Source organism: Petaurus breviceps, unplaced genomic scaffold, assembly GCF_028583685.1.
Source record: "Petaurus breviceps papuanus isolate PSGF00001 unplaced genomic scaffold, PetGlider_PUasm1.0 110, whole genome shotgun sequence".
NCBI lineage: Eukaryota > Metazoa > Chordata > Mammalia > Diprotodontia > Petauridae > Petaurus > Petaurus breviceps.
The window spans coordinates 472,070-499,633 of NW_027185597.1; the positions used below are offsets into that span (position 1 = coordinate 472,070).

A 27,564-nucleotide genomic window follows, 5' to 3' on the forward strand; every position below is an offset into this window, starting at 1 on the left:
TTTGACTTTTTGTTTCCAAATATTTAGGAATGTGTATGAGAGAAAGTCTGCCATTCCAAATTTTACATTTGGCAAAAGGCCATTCGACATATTTGATGTATGATATTTTAATTACTCCTCTATAATAATGATGGGCTGACATATTTACTTTCATGTCAGTCATGGCACATGATAATTAATATTTTTACTAAATCTACGGTGCACAATATGTCTCAGGATTCCCCATGGTTCTTGTGTGTATCTATTCGTGCCCCCATCCCCCCCTCTGAAGTTATTTGCCTTGACTTCTAAGGTTTACTTAGTTAATGAGCCCACAATTGTGATAACAACTACAGTAAACAAAAAGAAAACTGGGAAGTGTAAAAACAAATCTAGAAAGAAAAGTGTGATTCTTTCATCCAGAACTACAGTTAAAAATGGTAGTGGTACTATGTGTATCAGTGGAGAGGGAGAAATACAGAAAAAAATTGAACATGAATGCAAGAAGTGTGCTGATTGTGATCCCTCTGATTTCTAGGATTTATAAATGAACTATAAACCCCCGATGATACAATGGACAGCTAGTTTCCAAGAAGCTGCACAGTGTGTGGGAGTGAGTGTGTCTGATTGTGAGAGTGAGTGTGTGTGTATGTGTGTGTGAGTATGACAGAGAGAGAGAGAGAAAGAGAGAGAGAGAGAACGAACACAGCTAACAGTTTGGGGGCTGTTATTACTTTTTAAATTTCAGAAGATCACGGTTAATGAAGAGTCAAGACACAGTACAGGAGAGGGAGCACTGAATTGGAAATTAAGGGATCTTTGCTTGGCTACCAACTAACTGAATGACCAAGGAAAAGCCATTTTATCTAACTGGGTTATCATTTCCTCCTTTGTAAAAGAGGGAGTATGCCTAAATTATCTGCAACATTTCCATCTGCCATAATCATGCTAGTATGCCATGCTATGATGAAGGCTTTTCCAATGGTTTCAACACAGACAGACAGACATACACACACATACTCCCACCATTTTCTGAAAGGCAATGGTGTATAATCAGTTGTTTTCCCTCCAAAAAAGTCTTGAGTTCATTTAACTACTGTGGACAGAAACATAATTCCCCACACAATAGAATAGGCAAAAAAGAATTAATTCATTTTCCCAAATAATAATTTAGGTGGTAGAGGCATATTTACACTTTTTTTTCCTTTTTGGAGGCCAATTAGGGTTAAGTGACTTGCCTGAGGTCACATGGCTAGTTTTTGTGTGTTAAGTGTTTGAGGCCGGATTTGAACTTAGGTCTTCCTGACTCCAGGGCCAGTGCTTTATTCACTGTGCCACCTAGCTGCCGCAATGTTCACACTTCTTAAAAATTTAGCTGTGGTATTTAATGGGTCTTAAAGAAGATGCTACCAAAGACAAAGCTACCCTAGATGTTATCTGAATGAGAAGAACAGGGCAGGTTACTGAATACTTAGCAGAAGCTACACATCAGAGACAGATTTTCCAACAGTGCAGCTAACTACCATGAACAGATGTTGCCTTTTCAAAGGACAATTCTATTTTCAAGGCTGCATTTCATGACTGAAAGGGTGACTCCTCAAACACTGTAAGGTTGTCCTGCATGGGAACCAACTTCTGCTATAACTGAGAAGCAAGGCTTGACTATAATGGAGCAATCAAGCAAGAAGTCCATCAAGAAATATTGAGTGCCTACTATGTGCTAGAAACTAAAGATAAGAAGACACAAATGAAAGAAATGGAGATTTCTGTGAAGAAACCACCAGACATGCTTCAGAGATGTCTGGGATTTTATACAACAGTTTGAGAAGCAATATCCAAAGATAAGTAATTACTGGGCTAAAAGCTCCTTGTTAAAGGCAAGGACTAGAGCAATTTAGCTTAAGGAAAGTCACCCTTCTAACAGTCTCCCAACTACACCATATTGCCATTCACAAATCTTATACCATACTGTGTACAAGTATATACTGCCAGACCTGATCTGAGAAGATGAAGCCCAACACTGAACACATTAGAATGACTGATTTGAAATATCTCTGCTCATGATGGTAAAATTAAAATGAGAGAAAGAAATATAATGAAATCAACATCCTAGGAGCAGATCTCATATAGTTATCAATATATCTTAAGTTTCCTCCAAAAGTCTCCTGTCAAAATTTTTCCAAAGAAGTCCTGAATTCTCCAACCTGATTCAACATGTTCTCTATTTCTGGATTTCTTGCAGGGATTAGAAAAGACAAGAATGTTGTACAGATCACAATGATTTTATAAGCTTCCTCAATGCATGTGATTTTACACATGTGGCCTCTCCCTTCAATGACACAGATCCTATTTGGTGACTTAATAGATGACCATGGAGAGCGCTTTAGAAAAAAAAATTGTTCTTGTCCAAACCCTGCCTTTCACATCTTGATCCTCAGATCACTAAGTTCATTAGAGGGTCCCTACTTGCATCCCTTCTAGCATTATAGGTCCTGCCCAAGCCAAAGATATGACATAAGAATTATGACTCAACTCTACACCATAATAGGCAGAGTAATAATTAAGTGAATAATAGTAATGTTTTAGATATTATATATTGATATATTAATACATCAATTAATTAATATTAAATAATATTGCTATATTAATATATTATATATTTTACTTAATATATATGACTGGTATTAGCCTGATTCACTGATTTAGATGTGTTCTGCCTTTAAAAAATATTCATAGGTCTATTTTGCTTTAATAGCAGACATTTACCCCTCTAGACTTTCCTCCAAGGAAAAGTCCTTATAAAGTCCTAGAAAATACAAAACAATGATTGTTAACAGAAAGAAGGAATGTGTCCTTTAATTTCAACAATATTTTACTGATTATTGGCCAGAGGTTTGTTGCCTTTTCATGGTGCATTTATTTGTAGTAATTACATTATGTTCTCTTGGCTCTAATTTCTTCACTCTGTATCATTTCACAGAGGTTTCCTTAACTTCATAGGTATCATCCCTTACAGAACAAATAATATCCCATTACCTAGCACAGTTGGCTCATCTATCACTAATCAATGGACACCATTTGATTCCAGTGTTTTGTTAAGATAAATAATGCTTCTATGGACATTTTTGTATATATGGATCTTTCTTACTATCAATAATCTCCTTGGGATATAGTTCCAACACCAAGATCTCTGGGCCAAAGGTCTATGAACATTTTATAACTTTTCTGGCATATTAGTTTCCAGAATGGCTGAACCAATTTCACAGCTCTTCTACTACAGAACTTCCATGAACCCATGTGATGTTTTCTTGGCAAAAATACTGGAGTGATTTACCATTTCCTTCTCCAGTTCACTTTACAGATGAGGAAACTGAGAAAACAAGGTTGAGTAACTTGTCCAGGGTACCACAGTAGTGTCTGAGGTCAAATTTGAAATCATGAAGGTGAGTCTGGTACTCTACTATTATCCCACCTAGCTGCCCATTATGACATGTCTAGCTGATTAAAAATGACCTTTACAGTAATTTCTGCAAATATAAACTAAAGGACCTAAATCAGGAACAGAGTCTCTTTTGAAAAATCAGATTTAATTCATGCCATCTTTCTAGAGTTACATCTTTTCTCAGGATTCAATCTGCCTTAATTTAAAAGTTCATCAGTTTTATGAGGGTAGAGATAGTTGGCAGGACATGCCCCTGATTTTCCCCATCCATTCCTTTTGCCTAGCCTCATTCTCCCATTGCATCTGTCACATGTTCCATGGCACAGGGATGTATACTCTGCTACTTAACCTGTTAAAAATGTGTGCGGATAAGGTATAACTTAAAGTATACTAGATTTGCCATCAAAAGATATGAGTTCAAATCCCTGCTGTCTCCTAAACCTTATCATGGGTGAACTTAACCAAGTCTATTTAGCTCCTTGAGGTCTCAGTTGCCTTATCTGTAAAATCAGTGTTAGACCAGGTCTAAATATCATAGGTATTAATATAATTTATATATATTTTAAGCATTTGTTTGGCTTCTAGAATGATTTTTCATTGAGCAAAATAAAGATATTAACAGGCAGGATAGAGTGGGCAGAAGGCTAGCCTCAAAGTCAGGAAGATCTGCCTTCGACCTGGGTGACCAGGGCAAGCCATTGAACCTCTCAGTGGCCCTAGGTAAACCTCTAAAACTGTATATTATGTAGTATAGCTAATGCACTGCCAGAGGGAGCTGCCACACCGGGAGTTCTACACCCTGATGAAATTGTAGGTCTAGCTCCACTGTTCAAAAAAGGGGGGGGGAAAGTATGTACATATACTGACAACACAAAATTTGATCTGATTCTATACTCCTTTTAAAAGAATAGCTTCCCTAGACATCAACAGGAATAAAAGCCATAGAGAACCACATTACCCTTGATTAACACCATATCAAGGAAACAAAATAAATGGGGATGCACAAGAGACCAAGGTAAATTACAACTAGCACTAAATATTGCTATGCATCTGCAGAATGTTCATAACTTTAAAATGTTGAGAAGTGAAGTTTGTTATGCAGTCCTGGAAGAAAATTGATCCCATTTCAGCTGTCTATCACATTCCCTGCTGCAGAAAGCAGCATAATTTATTATTGCTATTAAATTGGTTGGTGATTGGGAACTCGTCACCAATGTACAAACCAGAGCTTCTAATTCAAAAGTCATTATTAACCAATTTTTGAGTTGTTAACAGGATTAAAAATATGAAGTCTATTAGCTCACTCACCCTCACAAATCAGAATTTGATTAGACAATATAATATGCTAATATGTGTACAATTCAAGCTTTCCTCAAAAAGCTTTGCATTACAGATGCTTTGATAAAATTTGTCAATAATATATGCAGTGCTAGGGAAAAGGGAAGAATGATTGATGGATGAAGGCTTTTCTTCCCCCTTATAAGCCTAATAAAGGTTTCTAAACATTCTTGATTTCGTTGATCTCCAGCTGCTATGGTTCAAAATTAGAAATTTTGAGTTCTGGTGATTTTAATGTGTGTTGATTGGGAAAATACTTTATACAGCTACAAAAAGAAAAGATAATCATGAGAACAGTAGGACTGAGAAAGCAATGCTCCCAACTTAAAATAATGCTCTTTTATTCGCTGCTTACATCTTGAAGTTTCATTTGGAAAAATCTCATTTAAAGATGTCATAACTATGGATTGTATAAATATGGGTTGTAAAAGCAACATAATATTATTAAACATCTCACATATTTAATATAAGACATACATAAGACTGTATGAGTATATGCATATGTATATTTGAAAACGAAGATGAAAATCTAATGTATAAAGAATGCAGCTGGTCATAGAAGAAAACTGGCCTTTTGGGTCAGGAAAGCCTGCTTTGAAGTCCCTCCTCTGACATATAGGTACTGTGTGATCCTGGGCAAGTCATGTAATTTCCCAGTGGCCCAAGAAATCCTCTAACATTTTAAACTGAAGGAGAAGTGCTGAGCTGGACTGGTAGAGGACTCCTTAGTAGGAATGAAATTGAAAGCCTGGCCTCTAACTTAAATAAAATGAAAAATGGAACTATTTTCTTCTATAATGGTTAGAAATAATTTTGAATGTTGAATAAATTAAAAAGACTAGTATTTTTTGTCTACAATTCTAAGAACTCTAGAAGTAGAGTTAACATGAATATAAATGAGAATGAAATGCAATTGTATCCCTATCTATGCCTTTGGGGTTTTATTAGGCTATCAACACCTTCACTGAAAATTCCATGCTACTCATGAGCTCTATCAATAAAATAAGTATTTATATGATCAATCAGAGGTTTAAAAAAAAAGGAAATAAATCAGACCCAGATAGGGGTTTTACTTGCTTGTTTATTTTTGTGCATTTAGGTCATAGTAGGAAATGATAAATACTAGAAGTCCCCTTCCAAATCAGTAGAAAATCCCTTGAGAAGAAAACGGATTAAACAAAATTCATAATTAATCAACTGCTCTCCTCCAAACTTCAAGAGATTCTTTTCTGAATGAGATAGTTATAACAGTCCCTAGGTAGGAAATTATTCTCTGTGGACAAAATAACATCACACTGGAGGGTATTCACTTCTGACCAAAAAGAGATGAAGCTGAGGCCTGGAAACTCCTTAGTCTCTGTTCTCTAAGCCTTTGTTCTTTTCTGCCATGGATCCCTGAAGGCTCCTATCCAGGACACAGGCTTGGGACTTACTTCAACAGGCTTATTCTTATTGCCCAAAGATAGAGATCCTTGAATAAGGGGAAATGAAAGGTACAAAAGTTGTTCATTTACTTGACTTTCCCGTCACCTGGATCCAACATGATGGCCAACGGGGAAAACAATCTGTTAGGGCTTATGGAGCTTTCTCAGGAAACAAATGTTGGCTATGAAACAACTAAGACTATACCTAAATATGCAAACAGATTAAACAGTTAAGTCAATTATTCGGATTATTTAGAAAAAGCCCTTTAAGAAAAAAAAAAACAATTCTTAAGTCATCCTTATGTTTGATTTACCTCAGTTATCCACCTTGTTGTCTACTACACTGTGCCATTAGGATGTGAACTCCTTCAGGACAGATGCTGTGTTTTTGGCTTTCTTAGTGTCCCTAGCAGGGAACATAGTGCCTGAACACAGTAAGGGCTAATAAATGCTTGTGACCAGATTGACACAGTGTTATAACTGAAAATTCTTACTGAATCACTTATTCCACAAGTCACAATTATAGGTTTTGAATGTTTCAAACACAAGAACCTCTCATGGTAAGGGAAAAAAAATCTAATTGTACTGAATTGAACACTCATTTACTACTACTTATCACAATTCAAGGACTCTATAGAATAAATAAATGGGGACAATGGTTCTTAGTCTTAAGTAAAAAAAAAGTTAATATTGGTTTTTGTCTTTGTATGTTTTCATTCTTCTTGTCCTTTATGTTACTTGTGTGGCACACAGTGAAAGCTTAATAATGCTTAATAACTGACCAACGAGCACCAACCTGCACAGTACACAGTAGGCACTTAATAAGTACTTGCTGAATGATTATTAAATTATGCCACAAATGAGGGCAGTTATATGATAAATATCATAAGATCAGTTCAGAGGCCATCTGAATTACAGTCCTAATTACAGGCTCTGAAAAATACTGGCACATGGCACTGTTATAACATTCTAAACTCTTAACATTGGTTACCTATAGGCTTGGTTTCCTCCAACCCTAATTTTTCCCTTCCACTTTAATGGTGCCATTGAGGGAATAGAACAAAGGGATGTATTTTAGAACAACGCTTTAGGGGAGCAAATAAAAAACTCCCCCCTTTCTGTGTTGATTCCCTCCAAGTACACTAAAAGTCTATTTCTAAAGTTAAATGACAGACTAAATTAACTTTAATTTGCCTCCTTGGTCATTTAAAGGTTTTCTGCTAACTTGCTGACTGTAAGACAGTGAAACATGTTAAGAAGTAGGATAAAGAATCTCTTTCCCTTGATGTCTATATTAGAAAGGAAAGACAATTATTGATGGTAGCATAGAGACAGTCTTGTATAGGAGTAAGGGGAGGGATTAGATGATTAGGAGACCCCCTGTGGTGAAACTTTTTAAAGTGAATATTACATTACAAATCTCTAAAACCCTTTAAAAAGTTAAGCATGTCCTAAAACCCACTTCTAATTAGATTTCCATCCATTACACGCAATCTCTCCAGCTGACTGCTCCCAGATAGGGTATATAATAGAAGCAAGAACCTAAGGGGGGGGGGAAGGGAAAGAGAAAAGAAATGACAATTCTATTAATATCCATATTTAAATTTACTTTTGCAATTTCATTTTTTGGTCTGCATGGCACAAGTATTTGAAAAAATAATGACTAATTTTCATAGTCAATGTGTGTGAACTATATTCAAAGACAAAAACTCCCTCAGGATTTCACGACTTTTTAAAAAGGCTTAATTTTCCAAAAATTTAAAATCATGTGTCTAACATATATGAGATCAATCATATTTCCTCACTCTCTCAGAAAAGTCTAAAAATTAGGCTTCCAAAGCAAATATCTACTATATGCTAACATAAATGCTCCAGAAAGAGGGGGGAGAGTCAGAGTCCTTCCTTTGCTTTTATTATTCAGTTCTGGTGGACATAACCTTTAATGAACCTTAAATGAAAAAAAAAAGTACTCAAATGCATATGTAGTCTCATCATTGTGGATATTCTCACCAAAGACACAAAGCACCGACTTATATCACTCATTCTTTGCTACACTTGTCCATATGCTCTCATATGTTCACCAAGGGGGACTACACAATATGCTCCGTTTTCCTTCAGTGTTCTTGATACCATAAGGATACCAAAGAAGGCTATGTCAATCATTGCATTATTTATTGCCTTTGACATGTGTCCAGCCCATTCATTCAATCAGTCAACAAGCATTAATTAAGCACCTACTATGTGTTAGGCATTGTGCTAAACACTGGGAATACAAAGACAGGACAAAGATAGTCTTGCACTACCTGATCTAACAGAGTAGAAACCTTCAGACAACTCAACATAAATAAAATACATTAATGTTAAAATGGAGATAATACGCAATCATGTTAAGGGAAGACTGGAAAAGGCTTCTTTTATAAGGTATGATTCTAGCTGGGACTTAGAAGCTATGGAAATCAGGAGATGGAGATGTGGAGCAGAAGAATTCCAGACATTTGGATCAGCCAGTGGAAGAACTTCAGATATTTCTTTGTCATTATTTGGTAACTGTAAGGTTGGCCTGTCTACCATTGCTCTGTGGGAGATACTTACTGTAAATTTTTCAGTGTTCCATGCCTCATGGTGGGCCTTTGTGTCAGGGAAAAGTTGAAATTTATCAGTTCAATTGTTCAATTCTCTGTCCAACTCACTATCTACTTACAATGTGTGCGCACACACAAAAAACAGAAGAATCAGAAATAGTGGTACATATGTGTGGTAGGCAAATAGAAGGTAGGTAGGTAGGTAGGTAAGTAGGTAGGTAGGTAGATGGACAAATCAAATAGACAGACAGACAGACAGAGTTGGACAAGATGTATATTGTATATTCAAATGGATGGTAATCATTCTTCATTTTAATGAGAGAAATGATTATTAACCATTAGTTAGGGAATGTCCAGAGTTCTCCCTTTCTTCTCAAGACCAGATTTTTAAAAGTTTAGTCTCTTGAAGGGTATTACTGATAATGAGATTAGACTAACTTTCTTATTCAAGACCCCATTCTGGAAGAGTAGCCATAGTTCTGCTCAGGCTTGGGTGGGGCATACTTTGAATAGATGACCCAAGGCTAGGGGTGGTCTGGAAGTTATTTGGGGAGTTCAGGAATTTGAAGACACTACTTGAAAGTGAATTGAATTTAAGTGAGGGTGGGACATACAAAAGTCACCAGCCTGGTGACTTTCTCCTGGGTCACCTGGGTCTAGAGGCAAGATATAAATAAAGATGACTGGAGATAACTCCCAGTTTTAGAGATAATTTCTCTGTCTAAAGGTAACAAGATATCACTCTAAGCCCCTCATTTTAATATAGCCTACCTCCCATTGTGTTAACCACTCCTCTTCCAAAAGACCATATAAACCCAGAGACCACCAGCCATGATGGTCTTTGGTCTAAGAAAGAACCAAATGGCCATCCTTTTATTAATGATGATTGTGCTGGTCTTATTAATAAAATGATTAAATTATCCAGAAACTATGTCCCTCAAACCTTTTTAATTGTCACAGTAAACCAAAAGAAAAAGTAAATTATATAAAATGTCAGTAATCCTACAGTTTCAGGAAAAAAAAAAACTTAGGACAAAATATATCTATAGAAATTCTCTTCACAGTCCTAAGCCAAAAGAGAAATCACTGTAATAACAGAAACACCTAGTGATACATGGGCAAATAACAGACACAAAATAGATTTAGTATTTTCACACATTCAGAAATGAAGTGTGTAATATATCCTTAGCTCACCATGATTTCCTAGTCCTTGGCACCTTCTTTTGATTGTTTCTATTGACTTTCAGGTAGGACTGCCAATCCTCTTTGTGAACTTATCCATTCTCTATCAAGAGTCCACCTACTTCCCTTTTAGCATTATAACTAAAAATTTGCCATAAAGAAAACTCTCCTAATAAGCAGTGTCTGCAGCCCAAATAGTAATTTCCTCCAAGCTTCTCTTCTTTTGTAAAATCAGATAAAACAGACCCTGAAATAATGTAGTCCCTAAAGAGGAGTGGTTATTTCATGCCCTAATTTTTCCCTATTCTTCCTTCTTTATTGTTGTATTCCCCTACAATTTATTCTGAGCATTCAAGGAAATAGAATAGAGTCTGTGACCTCACCAATGAAAATTAAAAGGTTCAATAAAAACCTGAAAGTTATAAAAGCAGGTGGTGAATAAGTATCAATTTTAATAAAAATGGAAAATATAGCCCACAGTATACAATTGACAACTTTTTAAAAAGACATCTGATATTCACAGTCTCAAAATAAATTCAAATGATGCACTGCTGTGATATTAAACATGAGAAAAAGTAGTCAAGGCATTACGTGGATGTTGGACAAATTTTTGCAAGCTTTAGGCTTTCAGCAAGTATCTAACACAAAGATCCACAGATTTAGAAGTGTAAAGGACCCCTGGGGAAAGGCTGGAAAGGTCTCCAAGTCCAACTCCATCATATGCCAGATGAGAAAATTGAGGCCTAGAGAGGATAAGTCGCTTTGGTTCACAGAATCCCGGTTTTTGTGCTAGAAAGGACCTCTGAGCCCATCTAATCCAACCTCCTCATTTTACAGATGATGAACCAGAGGCCTACAGCAGTTAAGTGCCTTGCAGTCAAACAGCAGTAAATATCACAGGATAAATCTGAGCCTGAGATATCTGACTCCAGTCAGTGCTTTTTACATTGGTCTAAGCTGGCCCAGGATAACACTAGCTAAAAAGTGGCAGAAATAGAGATAGGAACCTAAGTCCTCCAAATCTAATTCTCAAATTTCACTTCAACCTGCTTCCTTGCAACCATTTTCTCCTTGGGAATTTAATCAAATCTATTGTTCATCTCATCAGAGACCACTCTGATATTCTGACATTATAGTTTTCCAATCAATGAGACCCCTGTGTACCATGACCTGAATTTTTTGTTTCATAATTTTGATCTTCTAAAAATATAAATAAAGAAACAGCAGTTCTTGGGCTTTTATTTACCCTTTCTCCTAACCCAATTTACATTGTGCAAAATGAAGCATTACTTCAGAGCCTTGCCACATCAAAGGAAATCAGTAGGAACTTTTTCAGCATCTTTTTTTTTCCCCCTCCAGGAAAGTCACGCATATTTGAGTAAATCAATTTATTTTCCCCTGATTTGTTGTTTTAGACCTTAAGTGGACAATTGTTGCTTGCTTTGTTTTCTGGAAAGTGCACCCCTGGTCTCTGAGTAACCAACTTGCTGGCTCCAGGTGTATGTATGCCCTGAAAGTGTTTTAAATGACCTATTAGGAATCCAGTTTCATTTTTATACAATTAGAGATCTTGCAGTTAATTTCTTTCTTAATTATGGATGCTGACTTTGTGTTCAAACTAGCATTTTGGGTACTTCAAGTTGTCCTTCTCTTTTCTTTTCTTTTTGTTGCAGGTTTTGTTTTTTTTGTTTTGCTTTGTTTTATTTTTGTTCTTTGCTTTTAAACATCGGTCTCTATTTCAAGAAATCCCAAACTGAGGACTTATCTGCAATGATTTAAGAATCATTCCCTGACATTTAGGATAATCTAGTGGGTAGAAAGGAAGAGTGGAAGGCATTCAAAGTAATTGGTAGAGTGGAAAGAGGGATGTACCTGGAGGCTAAGGTGCTGGATTCCAATCCTGCTGATACCTGCTGTACTGTGGGACCCTGGGGAAGTCACTTGATCATTTAACCTCCATTTGCCTCAGTTTCTTCAAGTGTGAAATGGGGATAATAATGGCACCTACCTCACAAGGTTGTTGTGAGGATCAAATGAGATACTATTTGTAAAGAGCTTAGCACAGTATTTGGCTATAGTAGTCAAACATGCCATACACACACATACATGCATGCATGCATGCAAACATGCACATACTACACATATATGACATATATAGTCAAACACATATAGTAGGTACTATATAAATTATTCCCTTCCCCTAACTCTGTAACTCTAGGAAAGCAATTTGTTAACTCTGCGCCTCCATCTCCCCCTCTAAAATGGGGATGATACTCACCAATACTACCAACCTCAGAAGATTGTTGGCAAGAATGTACCCTTCAAGCCCCATAGAATCCTGAGTTCCCGGTTTTACACAGATGTGATCTCAAGGGTGACCCTGTCTCAGTGAGCCCCTAGGAAACTATTGTCAAACTATGGTTCCCAAAACTGAAATGTCATAAGCATCAACACCAGAACTACCTTCTCTAAAGCATTTGAAATCTTGCCAGCCTCTCCAAACATGTTTCCTTCCCCTGCAATGTGTGATCCATCCAAACTGGGCTTTTCTCTGGTTCCCAGGCACAATACTCCTTTATCCACCTTTGCACTGGCCATCCCATGTACATTCCCCCTTTACCTCCAGCTCATAGAGGCCCTCTCTTCCTTTATGCCACATTACATTTTACATGAAGCTTCTCCTGATGCCCTCACCTGTGTGTTGTATCAAACCACTTTGGCCATGGAGTGTCCCAAAAGTCTTAGTGCACTTTTATAAAACAAAACCGCACAAAGACTTTGGGTATACCCTCTGTATTTGAAATATTTACTTTATATTTATGCTGTATACATTTTCAAATGCTGTCTCTATAAGAATGTAAGCTAGATTGTTAATCATTTGAAATGAAAACTCACAGTGCTTAGCATGGTGTCTGGCACATAATTAATTACTCCTTAATATTTATTTGTTGATTAAATACAAATGGTTTTAAAATGGTTGTCAGTTATATAAAAATGCTCCAAAATAGTTCACATTCTATTCCCAGCAGTACTAAATATTCCACCAACAAAAAAGTATCTCCTTCCCCACCAAGCAGACCCTATGTAAATACCTTGGGTCAGGACTGTACTAGACCCAGTACTTAGTTCTATGCTACTTTTATCATCTGACTTGTTTTCCTTCTCTACAAATCTTTACTATTTGTGTTTGATGACTTCAGCTTTCTGTGTTGCTAATTCCCATGTAAAATCTTGAATTCAAACATTCTCACCTTCTCTCCATTCCACTAACTTCCATGTCTATTCCATAGCAGTAACCATTCACCATAGTCCTACTTATGGCCAGTATTCAGAGGGTGTCCCAGCAGTGGGGGACTTTCACAAGAGTTAAGTAGGCCTATTATGCTTAATTTAATAGTCATATTATTATAGAATCACAGGGGAAGTCAATTTCATAGTCATCGCATCTAACCCATAACCCCAAAGAAGAACCTTTTCCATAACATACCTATAATAGTCACTCAGCTTTTATTTGAAAGCCTCCAATAAGAAAAGAAGCACCAAGCTCCATTCCACTTTTGAACACTGTGATATCAAGTTTAAATTTGTCTCTTTGCAACTTCAATCCAATGCCCTCTTCAAGTCCTTCTTCTGGGGCTAAGCAGAAGTCTATTATCTCTTCCACAATATTTGATTTGAAGAGAGCTATTGCATTTTCCACACCCCTAAGCATTCTCTCTTCCAAGCTGAACATGCCAGCTCCTTCATCACTTTTCATATAGCATGACCTCAAGGTCCTTCAAGGTACTTGCTGGCAAATCAATATCCTTCCTAAAATGTGGTCACCAGATTGAAATACAATTGTCCACATATGGATTGATCAAAATAGAACATAGTAAACTGATCACGTTAATATTCCTTTATGTTATGCCTCTCAACACAGCCTGCAATTCTATTAACTTTCTTCATTCTTAGTTGATATACTGCACCATTGACTAATATTGAGTTTGTAGTCTATTAAAGTTCCTAAATTTAATTTTTTAACAAAAACTGCTGTCTTACCCAAGTCAGCATTATGGTACATTTTAAATCACTCATAAAGTTTAAGGCCTAATATTATATATACCCAAAGGCAGGTCCATGGGCGAATTCATGCCAAAGGAAAAAGATTTCAAAGTAAAAAAAAAAAAAAAAAATACCATAAGGTCTCAGTTTGTAGTGAAAGATTTGGAGATCTATGATGATCTTGTGAAAATAAGGCTTAGAAAAAGACAACACACATAGAATAGATTAAAAAGTTACAAGCTGAAGAAAAAAAAAGCAAGCTATACATAATAAATGAGATCAAGAAATTTCACCTCTCCCCTTCAAAATATATTTTTATCTGTCATATTCCCACGTCTCCTCTTTTTGTTCCTGGGAACGTCACTCACTGAAATGCCTTTAACCAGTCCAGTGTCTCAGTACAAATGAACGGGATCACTTGAAATCTCAGCATCCTGCTATTTAACTCAGTTTTGCAAACTCCATAGGTTCTCTATTCTCAGACTGGTGGGCTGAAGGGTAGAGCATTAAGCACCTCCCTAAGCTTTACTTTATAAAGCACTGGGATCTGGACTTTCTGGGTAAACTCTATTTTCCATCAGCAACTATAACATGGACTATGTGGAACACAATGCGCACACACTGGGTACCTCCTGATTCCTCCCTTTTGGTTTCCTTTTTTATGTTGTCTTCCCCATTAGACTGTAAACTCCTTGAGGACTTTCTTATTTACATCACAAACACTTAGGCCATGCCTGACCCATAGTAGGCACTTAATAAATGTTTACTGGATTAAAAAAAAAAATCTATGCCTTGGATCATCCTCACCATTCACTTTATTTATTCTAGCATGGTTAGAAGAAGGAGAGAGAGGTGCAGGGAAAGAGAGAGAAAGGGAGGAGAGAAAGGGAGAAGAAGAAGGGGGAAGGGAGGGAGAAAGAAGGGGGAGAGAGAGGGAGGGATAGGGAAGGAAGAGAGAGAGAGAGAGAGAGAGAGAGAGAGAGAGAGAGAGAGAGAGATGCAAGCATAGCAGCTGTAACAGATGGGAGTTGCTTTCCAGGAGACTGACTCTAAGCTTGCAATGGCTGGGATTCTTGCTTTTCCTGGCATGTAGCTCAGTTTATTAGGAGTATCCAGCAGAGAGTGTCTGAATGTTGGCGTCTTGAAGAAACCACCGGAACAATAGCAGATCTACTCCATTCTCTCGTCTCCTTTTGTTTTATCCTCCTAAATACAGCAGGGTTCATTTCTAAGGATCTCTTGGCTATTTAAATTTTTGCCTATTTATTATTTATATTTTTGACAACGATTTTCTATATAAAGATAAGAAAAATTTAATAGCATTCTGAGGCTTTTGTCTGTTTTTTTTTTTTTGTTAAAGGGAGTAGGACTGGGAAAGGGACAGTGGTCTATAACCGATTTTACTACATTTATTCTGCCAACCTAGCAATCAATATCGTGCCTAGGGGCTTGGGACATTTTATCAAATATATTTGTAACATATACTCTTGAAGTTTTACTTAACTTTTTAAAAAGTTTTTCAGGGAAAAGAAGCTAAGAGGACCTTGTTCCTCAACTAAAACCTTTAGGAGCTAATGTTATTATCTCCTAAGCAAACAATTCTGGTCACTTGGCATCAGAGAAACTGAACTAGGAGTAGAGAGACCTCAGGAGGACATGTGCAGATGAGGGGGGGAGGGGTCAATTCTGCCCGTTTTCCCTAAAGAGAAGGTATGTATGAAAAGTGCTCCTCCTCTGAACTGTCCTCCACAGTGCCCTCCTCTGAGCAAACCTTTGATACATAAACTGAACCTTTCGTGCCCTCAGCTTCCTTTAACAGGAGAGGGTTGGAGTCCAGTAGTTGCTTCCTGAAAATCTGCACACACACCCCCCCCCCCCCCGCCACCCACCCCATGCAAAACTTTCACAACTTTCTTTCTCTTTGATATCATAGCAGTGATTTCTTTGTTTTGAGCATTGTCTTCATCTCAAATGTATCTCTAAAGTTAGACTTAGTTTTCTCATTAGGAAGCCAATATATACTTTATAGGAAGAAATGTATACTTTACCCACTTGTCAACCATTCCTTCTCAATAACCCAAGATTTGGCTTCCATATGTATCTCATCTTTTAGCAGCATGTCTCTCTTTCTACTGGGTGGGAACAGTCTGAAGAATTTTTTTGTAATACAAGCTGTATGGGATTTGGGTGAATTAGAAGCTGAGGAGAGCCAGGGTAGAGTAGGGCTTAAAACTTGAATGTGCCCTTGCAATACATGAGTGTAAGAAAACTGATTTATCATATCCTGCCTCATTCAATCGGTCACCACTGAAGTTTGCACACTAATAACCTTACATTCACATCTCAATAATTTCTGGGATTATTTTTCTGAATTTCTGACCCAGACCATCTCTATGACCCTCTTCCCAGGGATGTCTGGCTCTGGTCCTTTTGCTTCTTATTCCTACATCTGGAACAGAACACTACAGACTTTACCCAGCCAAGTTTTGCACCTGACTATACCATCTAGGAGCCGAAGCAAATGAGAGCAGTATAGAAGCTTGATTTAGATAGGAAGGCTGGAATGCAGCAAGCATTTAGAAAACAAGTGATACTATGTTGGCTGCTTTGGGGGTCATAAAAGAAATCTAAGTCATGGCTTCTGATTTCAAGTCTTTTATAACCTAATGATGAAGACAAAACCAACATACATGAAATATTTAGAGAACAGTACTTAGAGAGTCATTAACAGTTAGAGGACCCTCTAAGTAGGCTTTTCACACAGTTCCAGAAATGTACTGAATAGGCTTTTCACACAGCTAAAGGATGTAGGGTACTGAATCAAAATCCTTTTTTACTTTCCAGTAAAAGGCAAATATATCAGATTATTTAAATTACCAAATATATCAACTACAGGCACAGGATCAAGTTATTATTCTTCCCCCTCCCCCACTCCAAATAGCTACCTTCAAAACTAAAGTCACTCATCATCATTTTTAGCATCTTAGTTTAAGATGACTACTTTTAGTCCTTGCCTCACCACCACAGCAATATACACATGGACCATGGAAAAGCATCTGGGAAAGCAGCTGTTTCCTTTCAAATCTAGACTCCCCCCAAAAGCCTAGAATTTTAACAACTTCCTTCACCTCCCTCTACACACACATTAATCCACTTTTGTGAGATTCATATGTTTCAACACATTTATCTGCTTCCTCCTAACTCCCAGCAGGTGAGAGAAAGAGAGGGGAGAGATTGCTTAGAATTTGACTTAAGGTTTTGTTGTGCTGATTTGATTGTCTTGTATGCTTCTGAAAAAGGCCTTTTGCTTTGACTAGTATATTTAACTCTGGGGTCTCCTTACAGAGGTTATTTGGGTATCTCCTGATGAACAGAACAAAGCCAAGAAGAAAGACTACAAAGACAACTACTATTCATGTTTTATTCCAGTAAAAGTGAATCAGAGTAAAATCAAAAGGGTACATTTACAAGAGAGGCAGACTGAGATAAGTTTAAAGATCTAAAGAATTCAAGTCAGGGGACCTCAGTTTAGGCCTCAATGCCAAACCATAGTAGTTATGTGTAAGGCCCATAGAGGTTATTTGTACGACCAAAAGGGATGTCTAAACATATAAAAAGGAGGCTTGAGGGGAGGCATGGAGAGAGAGTTATCTGGAATTTTGCTAACCCTTGCCCAAGGGACACTGTGATTCCTGATTTTTTGAGGGAAGTAGGAAAAGGTCATGAGGCCGGCCACCTAGTTCTCATCTGAAAGAGGGTGTGCCAGTAAAGAATCATATCTATCTGTCTCCCCTTTGCCCAATGTTGTTGGGCCAGGGGCATGATTTCTAGGTTCAAAAGCTGCTAACTTCCCCTCTTACCTTATGCTGATTTGATGCATTCCCATGAAATTCTAGCTACACAGACTATTACAAAAAGTGAATAGTGAGTAAATCCATTTATCCAAACAGATAGTAAGCAAGTCAGAAAAGTTTTAAAATATGGCAGAAAATACAGAAGAGTAAATCAGCTCTTTCAGTGGGATTAAGGAAAATCTTGCCTCAACTAAGAGAGGCTCCAATCTCACCAAAGAGGAAATTCCCTTTAGTGAAGAAAACAGGAAATCAAGATATGTTGAGGAGATGGAAGCCCTATATATCTCCTTTCCAAACATCTCCATCTCTCTCTGTCTCTGTCTCTCTCTCTCTCTCCTTTCCTCCCTCCCCCCACATCCCCCCAGCCATAATGGTATAGAATTACATATTCTCTCTTGAGGAGATAAGAAGAATGTCTCTCCTCTCTAAAGCTCTCACGCTATCTGCCCCTCACACAATCAGTATTCTCTCCACCAATATGGAATTACATTCTGTAGGCAACAAACACCACAGGGTGGCCCCTCCCCCAAACATCTTAGTTGGAAGTTAGCTTACCCATGGGAACCAAGGATAAATGACTCAGCCTCTCTGAATCTAAGTTTCACTTCTTTTAAAAATGGGGATAATGAAACTTTCATGACCTACTCCCAGAGAACTGTTATCAGGAAAGTACTTTGTAAAGATTAAGGTACTATGTAGGATATTCCCAAAGCCTTGGTATAATTTTAGGATTTCGTAGTTGCAAACAACATTAAGATTTCTGGGATACTCTATATAAGTGTGAATCATAATTTTTTGATGTACTTTCCTCATGTACATATATGTATAATTATTAACACAGTGCATAGTAGGCAGTTAAGAAAAATGTTTATTGTTTGGCATATGGGTCATGGGACAGGAACCCTATTCCAGAGCATGACAAGCTGGAAACTAAGTTGTGCCTTCCTGTCTAGTTCCCATAGTTACAGGTTGCACACGGTGCTGATGGGATAGACAATAAAGCCCCTTTGTACTTATCTGTACTGAGAAAAGCTGCCTTTGGTGAGAAACAAGTCAATTGAAAACACCACAGGTATTCAATTTGTATTTTCCTTAATTATATGTCAGATTTAAATCGCCCATAACCTGTTTCTCTCTCCTGGGGAGAGATACCATTGCAACATTGCAAGGAGGCAATTTTGAAAAATGTTTACAAATAAGTTTGTTAAGTGTTGTAATTGGTTTAAAAAAAATAGAAAGAAAAAGATTAAAAAAAACAAGTTGTTAATGCATACCACTTAACACTGTCAAGGAAATAGAACAATTACAAAGATAGAGATGATTTTCAAAAAATAAAAGTGCTAATATATCTCAAGATATTTGAAATATAATGTGTACACATAGGAACATGAACAGTGGCCTGATATGGGATCAAGCCACAGTGTAATGGATCATTACTTAGGAGGATTCTTATGGTTGGAGCCAGGAGCGTGGAGCTTTGAAACCCAGCTCCTGTTTCCAGATGTACTTGTGTGACCTCAGACAAATCACTTAAACTCTGCCTGAGTGTAAATGAGGAATAATTTAATGGCTGACCCCTCCTAGCCTCACTAAGCTGTTCTGAGGAATGATTTATTAAACTCTTTGAGATGCTTGAGTGTAAAGCTCTAAATGAAAATAGTAGCACGGGACGCCTCTCTCCATCATGCACAAAGGCACCTTCCCTGCACTGGACAACACTACACTGTCTAACACTCATGGGATACAGATTCCAGTATGCAGACATGACAGCCTTTCTCCTAGCACAACAGAAGCTTCTCCTCCCCACTCCCATCAGGCCCTATCACCACTTCTCTTGGGAACTTGCTGCTGCCACAAGATGAAGTGCTGGGGTATGGGATGTATAGACTGGTCACTTTCACTTCCTTGATAGTCCTGACATCCCTCCCCCCACCTTATGTCCACATGGGGATCTCCTCAGCTCCCATGGACTCGGTTATCACACTTATGCAGATGACTCTCAAACCAATATTCCTAGCCCTAACCTTTCTACTAAGCTACATTCACACATGGCACCAACCACCTATCTTCTGGATACCTTAAACTGGATATGCAATATATGACATATATTTTAAACTCAAAATATCCAAAACAGAATTCTTCCTTTTCCCACAACCCTGTTCTTTTTCCAAATTCTCCTACTACCACCTGCTATTGTAATGGGTACCACCATCCTCCCAGGCACCAACACTCACGTCCTCAATATCATTTCTGGATCTTCATTTCACAACTTCATCTGTATATTTTCCTTTCTCTATTCAAACACCACCACCCTAGTTTAGGTCCCTATAACCTCTTACCTGGACCACCATCATAGCTTTCTAAGTAGCCCCCTTGCCACAAGTCTCCTCCATCCAAATCTATCCTACACGCACCTATCAAGGGGTGATTTTACAAAAACAGAGTTCTGCCTTTGCCATCCCCTGGCTCAATCAGCTCCAAAGGCACAGGGTAGCAGAGAGCAAATAGGGATTCCTCCATATGGCAACTGAAACTCTTCATAAACTGTCTTCCTCTTTTGTTTCTTGTCTCACATTTCATTCCCTTCATGTACGCTATGCTCCAGCAATGCTGGCCTACCTGAAGTTGTTCCATAGGTCACTCCATTTTCTATATACATGTCTTTGCACTGGATATCTTCTAAACCTGGAATGCTCTGCCTCTCATCTCATCCTCTGGGATTCCCTGTCATCCTTTAACACTCAGTTCAAATCTTACCTTCTTAAGGTGGCTTTTCCAGGTCCCAGATAAAATGTCTTCCCACTAAGAGTATGTTCTATTTCCAATGCATTTATTTTTGGCTCAACTTAGATAATCTTTGTAAAATATTTACAATAGTGCATAGTACATAGCAGGCACTTAATAAATGCTTGCTCCTTTCCTTCCCTTTGTATTTACCTGGCCATTTAGATTGCTATTTCCCTCAATAACATAAGCTCCTTGAGCACAAGGAGTTGTTTTTTTTTCTTCCAAAGGTTATAGAAGGGATTAAATGAGATGAGAGATTTGAAAGATGCTTTGGAAATCCAAAATGGCTTTACACACGAATAAATTCAAATGCTTCTGGATTCAGAACAATCGCATACCAAGAGAACAGTAAACTGGTTCTAACTTACCTGACTGACAATCATCATCATCACCTTTTGCTTTTCTTTTTCTCCTTCATGTTCTTCTTTATCTTCATTTTTTTAAGGAAACTATAAGCTCTTCCTAAAGAACTATGTGTAATTCTGTTTCTAATTTCTCTAAAGGCAAGGGGGAAGGGCAGTTTTGCAGAATGGGATATCATGTACTGCGGATACAGCCAAGCAAGTCATGGTCATGAAGAAGACAACATATGAGCAACTATATACAAACAAGAATAAACTGGAGATAATCCCAAAGGGATAAAATAGCATTAAGGGGGATAAGTAAAGTTTCCTTGTAAAAGGTGGGACATTAACTAAGAACTGAAGAAAGCTGGGGTATCCAGTAGACATGGGGAGATGAAGAAGGGTAGAATTCTAGAGATGGAGAGCAATCAGTGAAACTGCAGTCAGCAGAGAGAAAATCATATGCCAGGAACATCAAAGAGACCAGCGCAAATAAATCATGTTCATGGAAGGAAATAAGGTATAAGAATAATACAACAGAAGGTGTCCTTCCTCCACTTAGCCATCAAATTCATCTTCCTAATGTGCAGGTCTGATCATGTCATCTCTCAATTATCCCTAGTGGCTCATTATCACTTCCAGGATCAAATATAACCCACCCCCACCCCTTTTAAAACTCTTATATAAAAAGAAGATAAAAATGAACTAGAAGAAAAATAAAAAGGTGATGATGATGATGATGATGATGACTGGCAGTAAGGCAAGCTAGGAACCAGTTTACCCTTCTCTGGGTATGACACTGTTCTGAATCCAAAGAATTTGATTTTTATTCATTTATAAAGCCATTTTGGATTTCCAAAGCATCTTTCAAATCTCTCAAAGGACATGAGTGTCCCACATTGAATAATCAACTGGACATTAGTAGAAAGAGATTGAGAAACTGTACACAACACACGGGTTGTGAGTCTGAGCGACTGTGAGCATGGCGCTACACTTGACAGTAGTATGGAAGCAGAGAAAATTGTAGGGCTTGCAGGGAGTGGAAAAAGGCAATGAGCTCAGTTTTGAAAATGTTGCATTCAAGATGTCTAAGGTACATCTAGTTCAGAATGTCTAATAAACAGTTGGAAAAGTGAGAATGGAGGTCAAGAGAGAAATGAGGGCTGGATAAGTAGATATGAAAAGCCATTAGCATAGAGATGTTAATTGAATCCTTGGAAGCTGATGAAACCACAATTGAGCAAGTACTGTGCATTGCAGGGAGCTGGCTGGCAGTTTGCAGTTTTGGTGCTGGAGGTGATGGCATTCTCTTTCTCTCTAAGAACTGATGCCTTTGGTGATGGGTACAATGTTCTCTTCAATGCTTTTAATGAATAAAAATCCAACCATATTTCTATATACTTCCAGGTGAATCAGAGTGACCACATTAATTCACTAAGGAAACATAGCTGTATCCAGCTCACCCCTTTGCAACCACTGTTTACTTGTATTCACTCCTCACCTCTCTCCTATATTTCATGTAATCACCAAGGACTGCTGTTCTCTCATCAAAATATATTAACTGGATGGCTGAGTGCACAGAATTCACTTCTGAATCAGCACAAAAATGAAACGTCAGAGAGGGGAAATAGAAAAGGACTCTTTAGCTTACGCTGAAGTCATTCCCATCAGTCAACCTGCCCACATGAATACTAGGAAATCAAGTCATTCAGACAACTTAGGAGGCAAACCTGAAATATAATAGTGTTCTTGAACATAGGTCAGTAAAAGATTGGCCAAGATACAAAACCCCATTCATCATATTCCCTACAAATACACATTAATTGCTTTCCTATTTAAATGCCCAGAAACCACCATAACAAATATGGAGAAATATAAACAGGAGAGAGAGAGAGGAGAGAGGAGAGAGAAGAGAGGAGAGAGAGAGAGAGAGAGAGAGAGAGAGAGAGAGAGAGAGAGAGAGAGAGAGAGAGAGAGAGAGAGAGAAGAGAGAAGAGAGAAGAGAGAAGAGAGAAGAGAGGGAGAGAGAAGAGAGGGAGAGGGAGAGAGAGAGAGTTCTGAGTCATGTGGTGAATTATTGCTAGTTCTTGGTGCTCTCTGCAGAATCACAAGGGCAAGTACCAAAAAGAACAGAAATCAATCATGTCTGGTTCAAGTCCCCACAATTTATAAAATAAAATTTGGGCTGAGTTAATGAAATATATATTTAATACATTTTATCTGCCTGTTTGAAGTGGGCTATGTGCATTAGTCCTACATGAGGGAAAACAGAATCCTTACTTGAGAGTAGGAAGCACTAAACTGAAAGACAATAGTCCTTCAAGAAAATATGCTATAAAAATAATCTATTTGCTTTGCTTGGTGTCTTTTATACTGTGGATCAGGGTGGGACAAGCAGGGAACTGACTGCTGATCTCTTCCTTTTCTTTCTCCCCAGTTAAAATCCTTTCCAATATTTTAGGTTCAGATCACCTGTCACATTCTAAAGATAACCAAAAAATCTTAGTGAATAACAAAACTAACGTAGCTAAATTTAGAGGAAAAGCAGAAAACTGGAGGGGGGTGGGGGGTTTGCAGGAAGTTTCTCTGACATTTGTGAAATATTACAAGAATAAGAGTAATTCCACAACTGATAAAATAGTCAAGGGAAACAAACAGGCAGTTTTCAGAGAAAGAAATCAAAGCTATCAATAGCCATGTGAAAAAAAGATGCTCTAAATCACTAATAATTGGAGAAATTGCTCAGTTCTGTTTTCTATAGCAGTATTCTTCCAATATTTCATCCTACTCAAATCCAAATCACCTTTGTTTCATATTACCTTCTTGGGAAATGATAGTTCCAGAGAGTTTCTGTCTGGATTAACCTAAGAAGGAAAACATGACATCAATATGAAAGTAAAACTGGTGATGGGGCCATGCACCAACAAACCAGAGAATACCTTAAAAGAACCAAGTATCAAAATAAAATCACTTCCTTTCTGTTAACAATAAGTAAACCAAAAAAGTAGAAAGCACCATATAAGGTCATTTATAATCATGATATCAGGCAGTACTGTCTTTGGGAAAGGTACTTGGCTCGGTGGGCAGGATAGAATTTTTCTTGGGACACTTCTATTGTGTCAAAATCTATCACTAATATTTTAAGTTGATTTAGGAGTAGGAATCTCTTTAATATATTCCTTAGTAAAAACTAAAAGGAAAAAAAGAATTTGTTTAGCATAACTACAACCTTGCATTCAATCTTAAATGTTCCTTTTTCTCATACCCAAAGTCATTTTATTTACTTAAATATTTACTTTCAGAGAAAGAAATCAAAGCTATCAATAGCCATGTGAAAAAAGATGCTCTAAATCACTAATAATTGGAGAAATTGCTCAGTTCTGTTTTCTATAGCAGTATTCTGTAAATATATCTTTCCATCCATATAAAATTAAACAGGAAAAAATTTTGCTGTCTGTCACTTATGCTTTAGTAGGACAAACCACAACCCCACAAGTGGGTCAAGTGGGTTCCCTCTCCCAGGCTATTTGTATTTTAAGCCTTTTATTACTAATTATGGAATAAGATAATTCACCAATTAGAAAAGTGACAAAACAACCAGAGGTATTCCAGAAGTTAGTAAGTAGAGAAAGGTTTTTTTTTTTTTAATAAAGGGCATTTTCTTGGACCCATACTGTATATAAGGCAAGTCATGAAGACAACCATACCTTAGTCATTATGAAATGGCTGTGGAAAAATGCAGTGTGTAGAAGAGTCTTGCTTTTATTTCTCTTCCCATGTTCCTTCAACCCATTACACCCCTGGCCAAATATATGCATCTGGAGAGGAGGATGAGGTGGGCTGAGCTTGCTGAGTTTGGCCAGTGAAAGTCTGGTTCTAGGTTTTGATGCATAGAAAATTCATAAATTCTTCAAAGTGTCTTAGGAATGCTACTTAATTGGTCATTGTTTTAGAATGGTGACAACTGTCTGGTAAGGTGAATGATTAACAAAGGTTGCTTTCTATTTGTTTTTCAAATAGAAACTCACATAGCAAAGCAGACTGTCCCGGACTCAGGCAGGAAAAATTGATCTAACAATTTAAAAGTATCACCTTCCAGTCTTTAAAGAAAGTGGTTTTTGCATGTGGGAATTGAATTTTTAAAAAGAAAAAAAAAGGAAAAAGTAGAGGTAACTCACGAGGTGTTTATAGCCCAAGTGGGTATTGCAGGTGTATTGAACTAAGACGGCTCACTAGAATGACTTTCAGAGTTGCAAAGATTAAGCCATGTAGAAAGAGGATCCAAGAGCAGCTTTCCCATAAAAGTCAACATTAGCAAGCACTGTGTTTTTATGGATGTTGGAATTGTCCCATTGTTAGCTTAACATTTAAATGCTCTTCCAGCTAGCTTGGATAGAAATCCTAAGCAGGTATTATGACAAAGTTTTAGAATGATAGTACATAAGGACAAAAACTGTTGTTAAACTCGATTTCCATGCTAATTTTAGTATTCAGTATTGCTCCACCTGCATTGAGGGCTTTAATTCACTTCTTGTCAATGTTAAGAAATAATTTCATGCTGTCAATTTCCCTTCTATTTTCCACCTCAGTTTCTTTGAAGTAACACAAAGGAAGGGACTATGAATGAGCACTTGGAATTCACTTGGAGTTGGCAGTGGTTTTAAATAAGAGGTCTGAGCATTCGACAACACTAGTTTTTTTTTTTTAAAGGTTTATTTGGCAAAAATTATTGAAAAGTTTGAAGCTGTATACTTCAGAATTTGCATTTCTCTTGCTTCACTGCTCTCTATCATTAGGTCCTGCCAAAAATCTCTTCCATTTTTTTTTCCATTTTCTTTCTTAATTTTCTCCTGTCTTGCTAAGCCCACTTCCTTTTTGCCTCCCTCTTCTCCCACTCTCCTTCTTTTATTTCAGCTATTTTGTTTGGAATGTTTACTGACTGCTCATGCAAAATTAATATCCTTTAGTAATGACAGAGTTTTTCCAACTCCTACTTACTTGTTGATCCAAAAGATAGACAGATAGACAAAGATCCAAAATTTAAAGTACTGATCAAAAGCCCCAAAGGAACTTTAATGCTTTTTCTACAACTCTATAGTATGCTTTAATGTTTAATTGCTGACTGGTGTAGGAGACTTGTGTGTTAAATCATGTATTTAAGCCATGGCTAGATTTAATAGAACCTTTGGCTTTTTGTTGCTGCTGTTTGCCTATTTATTGCGCTGGAAAACCTGAGCCATAAGATCCCATATTGAAACTCTCAAAGACCTATAGCTGTATAGATGGTGCACAACTATTTTGGAAATATACAGATAAGAATATCTCCTTAAAGATAACAAGCACTCTAGCACACCCAGGATGTCCTGCTAGCACAGGTTCTTTGATCTCCTTTTCTAAAGGAAAGACAACTTTAAAGGGGTCAATAATCTTACTTTAATTACGGATAAGTACTGTCTAAACACAACAATGCAACCACCTACATACACCACCAGACCAGGAGAGCACAACATTTGAGTGGTTGAGTTGGCTCTTAACAAACAGGTACTGTCTTGTCCAGCAAATCAAAAGGTCATGAAAACATGAGCAAGCCCCCAAAGTAAAATACCAGCCGCCCAATATATATAGTTTTCAACTAATAGGTTCAGAGTCAGAAGGCACCACAACCCTTGTTACTCAGTGCCTAATTAATTTAGCACCAAAAGGTGTAAAGGCCTTCCTATAAGCAAGCCTCCCCTAAGACAGCTCACCCTTAGGCAAGTTCCTCCCCCAATGCGGTCTATATGAATCAGGATGTATCACAGCTGTGAAAGCAGCAAGACATCTGTGATTGGAATACCTGTGTACCTTTAGACCTGGGAACACGACTCCTGTTCCAAGGGGAAAGGGACACATGTGGTAACATAGGCCTATTAATGGAAGGGGAAGATCTTCATATTAACATTACAAGATCCAAATCCAAGGTCTTTAAGAACAAAGAATTAGAATAGTTAAAGTCCACACTCTAATCCTAGGCCTTACCTAGTATAGATTTTAAAAGAGTAAAAAAAGTGTTAGGAATATCCAAGCAAAAGTAGAGAATTTTGATTTCATCCTGTATATAAAGGAATGTCAGTGGCTTCCATATTTGGACTATCATTTTCTTTGTAGATCTTCATTGGTAATCACACTGGTGGAATTGACAGCAGACCTAAAATCAAAGACACCATCTCCTTGCCCTCTCCTCAATAATGGAGGAATACTCTTTCAAATGGTAGTTCTTGGGAACTTCTTTGAACAACCATGTTAGTTTGCCAGAATATAAGAAACCAGCTGATTGCACCCAAGATTTCATGCCCACGAATTTTGTTTGAGATCTCTATGCTTTGTATATAACACTTTCCATTTTCCTTGTGTGGCTGCTTACTTGAAATCACCCACTTAAGAGGCTTTTGCTGAGTTTAGGCAGGGAAAGTGAACAAGAGGGTCTGAATATCTTATTTTGCCTCTAGTGATACTCCTAATATAACTTCTCATCTTTCTACATGGCTAATATTTTCTTTGCAGCCTTCTTGGAATAATGATAGTCCTGTCTATAGAGAAGGCTATTTC

General features: G+C 37.5%; 1 protein-coding gene across 5 annotated transcripts in view; it reads right to left on the minus strand.

The window, feature by feature from the left end:
* The window catches only part of LOC138155734 (thiamine pyrophosphokinase 1-like), a 479,265-nt gene that overhangs the window by 88,042 nt on the left and 363,659 nt on the right, over positions 1 to 27,564 (minus strand). The window contains exon 9 of one of the 5 annotated variants that reach the window (XM_069081161.1): positions 23,796 to 23,840. The exons of the other annotated variants lie outside the window; for them this stretch is intronic. Coding sequence (XP_068937262.1) covers positions 23,836 to 23,840 — 5 coding nt within the window. The 3' untranslated portion in view covers positions 23,796 to 23,835. The remainder of the gene's footprint in view (positions 1 to 23,795; positions 23,841 to 27,564) is intronic. 5 annotated transcript variants of the gene reach the window in all.